Here is a 7,472-nt window from a genome sequence, read left to right as displayed (position 1 = left end):
GCTGCAGAGGATGGTAATCTGCAGACAGATGCAGGAGGGGAGGGATGCTGCTGTACATTTGCTGGGCTGAGCTGAGGACAGGATGGTCATCCAGTCTAGAGGAATGTGAGGTGGAGTCCAGCTCTCCAAGCAGCTCCACTTCCTTCACCAGGTTCCTGCTTTGTGGAGCAGTGAGCCACAACCCAAGTCCACACAGGGCAGATGCTCCTCAGGCGTGCAATAGCCAGAGCTCTGCAAGTGGAAGATGGACATCCCATGGCCCCTTGGTAGTTCAGTGTCCCTGAGACTTTTTCTTCTCTTTACTTAATTACCCACAATAAATGTGCACCTTTTTAATTCCTTCCTCTGTTTCAGGTCCTTCACTTGCTGGTTCCACAATAGCTGTCTTTGGTCAAGGCCCTTCAACAGCTCCTGAGGCACATTGTGTGCATATGGCAGCTCAGTCCCAAGCTCTGCTCTGGGACTCAGAGCTGCTGCAATGCCCCAGTATCTCTGCCCAACTTGTATAAGCCCAGTCCAGCATACAACTCACTGTTATTAACTGGAGCAGAGAGATGGGTCATGGTAACCAAACCACACTCCCTCCTTTACAAGTGATCCTGCATGGTTGATGTCACATGTTCTGCATCAAGACTTATCCTTGACTCATCCTGCAAAGGAAGCCTACTGCATTGCAGGAGTTCTGGTGGGAAACAGAGTAATTCCAGATCTTATCATGTCTGTCAAAACAAGATGCTGATGACTCTAGCCCAACACCAAACACACCTTGCCCACATGTAGTTCCAGTCTTCCCAGCTGGGCAAATACACCGTCCCGTCTTCGGATCACACGGTGTTTCTCCACAGCTGCACCTCTGCTGACAGTTCACCCCAAAGCTCCCAGGCTGACAAGCTGGTCAAAAGAAACCCAAAGACATGGTTAGGATAAGGAAGCATTGTGAAGACATTAAGGAGGCATCACTAACAGCAACTTTAAACTGAGCTGTGCTGGTACCAAGTGATCTATATTAGCATCAGAGTCTCAACCTCTGGTTGTCTGTCATTAACTGCAACAGAGCTCTAGAAAATCTGTGCCTGAAGCTTTAAAAGGAACCGTAGTTACCTGGACAAACGTTAGTTTTAGCAACTGGCCTCAGCCTTGGCTTTTAACCTTTACAAGCAGAGTGACACAGCAGTTGTCAGGCTCCAAATATCAGTTGGGCTTCAGTGGGGAACTGCAAACTCACATCAACAACAAATATCCCTTTTATTTGCAACTTCTATATCTGAACATGTTTCCTAAGTAAGCTTTCCCCATCCAAAGTGTACCTCCCAGGGAAACATGCAGTGAGTACCTACATAAATGGCATTTTTCTCCATGAAAGCCAGGTGGACATGGATGCTTGCAGACTCCCGTCTCATGATCACACATGACATCAGGAGGACAGTTGCACCTCAGTTTGCAACCAGTGCCATAAAAGCCAGGTGTGCACACTGGAATATGCAAGTAGACACAGAACGTGTATAAGAAAAAGGAAGAGTTAAGAAAACTCTACAAAAGTCAGAGAATAATTTGGCAGAAATAGCAGAAAATCTATGATAATGTACATTTTAGAGGTGCTGATAAAGTGTAAATACTTATTGAACACTTGCATGGACATTTCAAAGAGGTTACTGCTTAAATACAACCCAGCAACAGAGTGGCAGAATACTTAAGGATATATTCAATTATAGCCATTACAGAATGACTCTTCTTATCTGTCTACACCTTCTGCTGCTCTCCGCCTTGGTGCAAAGCCAGTGCTGGGCGACGGATGCTCTCCCCCAGAACTGAGTATGTCACCAAGAACGTTAAATATATTAAATACCATCACTATTATTCTCCATCAAACCCCACAGAACTAGCGTCATAAATCCAACGTGTTCCTGCCTGCCCAGAGAGGAATCTGAAGGGAAAACCTTTATTGAGTTACTCCACTGCTGTCTGGAAAGGGCGACTACTGAGACATGCAAACATGAATGTGGAATACAATTCTCTTTGAACTACCCTCCAAAACTACAAAGGACAAGTTGAATTCCAAGACCTGCTGAAATCTGAAGGAAAAGTTGCATTACTGAAACCATTTCCAGACAATCCTGCTGCCATAAAACACGGGTTTTGCCACTTCTTTACTCTTTGTGCGGACAAAAGAAGGAACAAAAGTGAAAACTCCCACAATCTTCACCATTTAGGGTTGTATTAGAATTTGATTGCTAGATTGCTGTTGTCATTTCATCAGGGTAAGACTCCTGTGTTCTTAAGCTGTATTCCCCTTGATGTCCCTGTGAGCCCTGTGATATCAGGCACTCATGGCATTTGCTGTATGAAAATCCATGGACAAAATAATTAGGAGAATATGAATATATTAGTAGTGGCAGTTGAACATAGACACTGGCCCAGGTTGCCCAAGGAAGTTGTGGATGCCCCCTCCCTGGAAGTGTTGAAGGCCAGGCTGGATGAGGCTTTGAGCAACCTGGTCTAGTGGAAGGTGTCCCTGCTGATGGCAGGGGAGTTGGAACTGGATGAGCTTTAAGGTCCCTTCCAATCCAAACCATTCTGTGATTCTATGATTCTATAGCAGATGGGAAGAAGAATAAGAAATAACTCTAGGAGAAAGGAATAAGCAGACAGAGGGAATCTGGCTTTCTATTATTATACCTTTCTGACACTTTTTGCCGTGATAACCAGGTTTGCAGGTGCAAGTCCCGTTCCTCGCGTTGCACTCCAGCGTGTGCTCTTTCACGCACTGACACTCCTCCGAGCAGCCAGCTCCGAAGGCCCACCTGGGACAGGCTGCAGCCAGGTGAAAAAGAATCATTAGCTCTGTAATTACGCACGAGTTATTGGAAATTGCACACTGCTGCAGAATGCAACTGCTGCAAGAAAAGCAAAACGGTCATTTTACTTTCAGCAAGTACATCCACGTTCCTATGACAGCTCCTATTAACGTGTGTGTGTAAAATATAGTTTACATTATTCCTTTATTAAGTAATTAATTCCATTTCAAGCAATGTGTGGTGAATGCAAGAAGCAGAAATGTTTCAAAGCAAACTTTTAGTTAAGGTTCTGCATGAAAAATATTTGGATACAGTCCAAGACAAAAGCTTTCATGACAAAAAATCCAAAACATACCAAAAAATTCCAATCCACAACTATTTTTCAATCCTATACAGATTTTAGGAACACAACCTGTCAGTGCAAAGAAACTTTATCATCTCTTTTGCACCATTTTTGTTTTGATTCTTTTTATTCCCATTAAACATTTTGCCCTCCTCCTGCCCCAGCTAGCCCTGCTCCTCAGCTCCCACTCTGACCATATCAGCAGGCACTAATTAGCTCCAACCCAACTTTCACCTCACCAACAACCCTAATGTGAACCTGCCTGTCCCAACCCAACCCTACCTATAGTTCTCACCATTGTGCATCAGTAAATCTCAGTCCTTATGGCAAAGATTAATTGCTAGAGGAAAAGATTAATGAAGTTTCTGGGGCTTGCCGGCACACATCAAAAGTCACATTGTGGTGGGTTGACCTTGGCTGAAGGCCAGGTACCCACCAAGCCAGTCTATCACCCCCCTCCTCAGCAGGAGGGGAGAAAATAAGATGGAACAAAACCCCCCAGACTCATGGGTCAAGGCAAAAGGCAGTTTAATAGAATCAAAGCAAAGCTGCGCACACAGAAGCAAAAGAACAAAATATTTATTCTCTGCTTCCCATCAGCAGGTGATGTTTGGCCACTTCCTGGGAAGGAGGGCTTCACACGCATAGCGGTTACCCCAGAGGACAAACATAAATAACGAATGCCCCCTTTCCCCCCCTCTGTTCTCATTGCTTTTATTTCTGAGCAGATGTTATATGGTATGGAATATCCCTTTGGTCAGTTTGGGTCAGATGTCTTGGCTACAACCCCTCCCAAGACCTTTCCCACCCCCAGCCTACTAGGTGAGGAAAATGTTGGAGAGCCAGCTTTGGTGCTGTGGGAGCTCTGCTCACCAGTAACCAAAGCACTGGGGTGTTATCAACACCCTTCTAGCTACTGATACAAAACCCAGAACTCTGAGGGCTGCTGTGGGGAAAATTAACTCCATCTCAGCCAGACTCAATACACACATCCTCCCATCTCAGGGTAGAACCCAAAGTCTTGCTTATTTTACACGTGATGTAGAATCTTCTTAAGACTGTTGTGTTGTGTGTGTGTTAAATAAACAGATCAGAAAAATCTTTGGGACTTACTAAGATGGCAGAAGCGCCCGTAGAGCCCGGGGTCACAGAGGCAGGCTCCGTAGAGTCTGTGGCAATGGCCGTTGTTGGCACAGTTGCATGGTTTGTTACAGTTCTTCCCAAAGAGGCCTTTTGGGCAACCTTTTGAGAGCACAAACACAGCAAAGCATCAGCTGTTAAGCGTTAAAACACAAACACCAAATCAGCCCTCTTTGGGTTGTCACTAAAGAAAAGACCACGCTGACTTGCCACTGGCATGGGGCTCTGCACAGCCCAGCCTTACAAGGCACCTGCTTCTTCTCACCCTTTGTCTTGCTTATTATTTAAAGAAAAGCAGGGTTATAGTACATCTCACACAACAGAGACTGTTCTCTTTCACAGAATCACAGAATGGTGGGGTTGGAAGGGACCTCAGGAGATCATCCAGTCCAACCCCCCTGACAAAGCAGGTTCCCTACAGCAGGTTGCACAGGAAAGTGTCCAGGTGGGTTTGAACATCTCCAGAGTTGGAGACTCCACACCCTCTCTGGGCAGCCTGTCCCAGGGCTCCAACACCCTCACAGGAAAGAAGTTTTTCCTTAAGTTTGTCTGGAACTTCTGGTGTTCCAGTTTTTGCCCATTGCCCCTTGTCCTGTCACTGGGCACCACTGAAAAGAGCCTGACCCATCCATTTGGCCCCCACGTTTCAGATATTTATAGACATTGATAAGGTCCCCTCTCAGTCTGCTCTTCTCCAGGCTGAAGAGTCCCAGCTCTCAGCCTCTCCTCGTAAGGCTGATGCTCCAGACCCCTCATCAACTTTGTGGCCTCTGCTGGACTCTCTCCAGAAAGTCCCTGTCCCTCTTGAACTGAGGATCCATAACTGGACGCAGTACTCCAGATGTGGACTACTCTCAGGCCCCTAAGATTTACCAGGCACAAGTACAACTAGATAGTAAGAAGAGGAAAGAAGCAGTGAGGTTCCAAGCACACACTACAGCCGGTGAGACAACGGTAGCCGTACCATCTTCACAGAGCTTGCCGTGCACACCGGGCGGGCAGCGGCACTGCCCCGTCACAGGGTCGCAGGAGCCTCCGTTCTGGCACTTGCAAACGCCGGCGCAGTCTCTGCCGTATGTCCCCGGGGAACAAGCTGTGGAGAAAGCAGAGAAGGTGAACGGGGCAAGAAATCTTTTCCCTCTATTAGAAATGAGGAAAAATAAGACTCCAGTCATCCCAACTGAGCAAGGAAAGAGTCCCTTTAGTCAAGCAGGCTCTAAACAAAGTCATATTAGAATCCCAGAGTTGCCTCAATTAGAAAAAACCTTTAGGCTCATCAACTCCAACACTGACAAGTCCCCAACTAACCCATGTCCCTCAGCACTATGTCTACATGACTCTTCAATCCCTCCAGGGATGGGGACTCCACCACTGCCCTGGGTAACCCCTTCCAATGCCTCAGAACCCTTTCAGCAAAGAAATTCTTCCTCACATCCAATCTCAACTGCCCTTGGCGCAACTTGAAGCCATTTCCTCTTGTCCTAAATATAGTCTTCATATATATAAGGTAGTATAGTTCCATCTAATATTTACTATATAATTTTAAAAGGACATCTGAATTAACCAGGCTTACTTATGTGAAGTACTATGTGAGGTATCCAGATTCTCCCCTGCATATGCTCCCCTCAATATAATGCTTCTAAGCTTAAAAATCAGAGCAGTTTTGAATATTTGGAGATAAATATTTTAAACTTTTCCCCCCCCCACCTCCCAAATACTATTATAGAAATAACACTGTGTTTTTCTAATATAGTCTCTTAAATTCCCCAGATGATCATGGTAGGAAGGGATCCACAGCAGCACAGGATTCTTTCCAAAAGCCCTCATAGCTCCAGTACATAACAAATTGTGAACGAAGCCTTGCTCCACTGTTTGTAGCCTGAGCTAATCAAGCAAATACAGTTGCTGGAGTCATCCAACTGACATTTTATCAATGTACATTAACAAACTTGACATTTCACATCAATTTGCATTCAGCTTCTTGGGTGCATTATCACAGAAATCTAGTTCCAGTGTTGTCAGCTGTTTAGTTTACCCTAAGCTCATGAACTATGCTGTATATTAAGAAAGCAGGAGAAGGGTGAGAACAATCACATATGGTTAATTCATACAGATTATATATTGTATTTGTCACTCTCAATGCCTACTTCATCAGACTGCAGGTTTGGCTTGATAACACAGTCCCATTAAAGTTCTTTAAATTCCAGAGGCAAATTCCACCAGATTACATGCATGGATATCTACTGTAAATATAGAACAAAAATGATATTCTTATTTATTAAATGAACTAAAGAATTTGTATCCTGCCTTGCTATTTTTATAATATATCCTGAACCACTAGAGCACCCTGAACAGAAGTAAGAATATCCTAAATTGATAGTTTGAACTGTCTTAGGTAGACTAGAAATTATAATTTCAATCCTCTTCATTCCTATACTTGCAGCTGTCCCTGGTGTTTACAAACCAAATTCAGGATCAGTCTCCCAAAATAACTATAGGCAGACTGTTGGTTTCAATGATTTGCTGTTTTTTTTTCTATATTTATTTCCTCGTGATGATGCCTCCTAAACAATCTTGGTGGTGATTAATCTGCACATTGCTGTCTACCCATGCTAAGTAATAATTCTTCATCATCTATTTGTCTCATTAGTGACAGCACAGACATCCTGAGTAAGATGAGCCATCATGCCATACACCATGAAATGGAGGGACCCATCTCAAACACGCAGAGAAACTGCTGTGTGAAGTTGCAAACAAGCAACACAAGTTTTGTTGAATTGCAGATGAAGAACGGTGCATGGTACATCAAGAAATGGCCGCTTTGTCTTTCCAGTTGGTTTTGACACATACATCTGAACCAGAAAGATCTTCTGTTAGGAGGCAGGAGTAAGAATAGAAAGGTATTACAAAAGGCACTGGCTGACTTGGCAAGAGAATTCTGAAAAATACAATTTCCAATATTAAAAATTAACCATCCCAAGAAAATTATGTTAATAATAAAAAGGATTATAAGAAAAAAAAAGAACAAAACAAAACAGGCCCAAGTTTACCAACACAAGGAGGGAAAAAAAAAATAAATAAAGGCAATGTCTTGGGATGTTATAAAGGAAAAAACAAGTTTAGCATCTGTGTTCACCCAGATTGTCACACCACCTGCCAGGACAGACTTCTGAAAGTCAGCGAGGCAAGTCGTG

At 44.1% G+C, this 7,472-nt stretch overlaps 1 protein-coding gene across 1 annotated transcript in view; it reads right to left on the bottom strand.

Moving 5' to 3' along the window:
- Positions 1-7,472, bottom strand: part of LOC104530768 (multiple epidermal growth factor-like domains protein 6) — a gene marked incomplete at its 5' end in the record, with an annotated part of 93,553 nt that overhangs the window by 39,600 nt on the left and 46,481 nt on the right. Inside the window, 5 exons of the mRNA XM_029086863.1 lie at positions 766-891; positions 1,338-1,472; positions 2,677-2,811; positions 4,252-4,380; positions 5,243-5,371. Coding sequence (XP_028942696.1) covers positions 766-891; positions 1,338-1,472; positions 2,677-2,811; positions 4,252-4,380; positions 5,243-5,371 — 654 coding nt within the window. The remainder of the gene's footprint in view (positions 1-765; positions 892-1,337; positions 1,473-2,676; positions 2,812-4,251; positions 4,381-5,242; positions 5,372-7,472) is intronic.

The sequence above is a fragment of the Antrostomus carolinensis genome, unplaced genomic scaffold, assembly GCF_000700745.2.
Source record: "Antrostomus carolinensis isolate BGI_N321 unplaced genomic scaffold, ASM70074v2 scaffold19889, whole genome shotgun sequence".
In the NCBI taxonomy this organism is placed as follows: Eukaryota; Metazoa; Chordata; class Aves; order Caprimulgiformes; family Caprimulgidae; genus Antrostomus; species Antrostomus carolinensis.
This window is presented reverse-complemented; position numbering and strand designations above follow the sequence as displayed.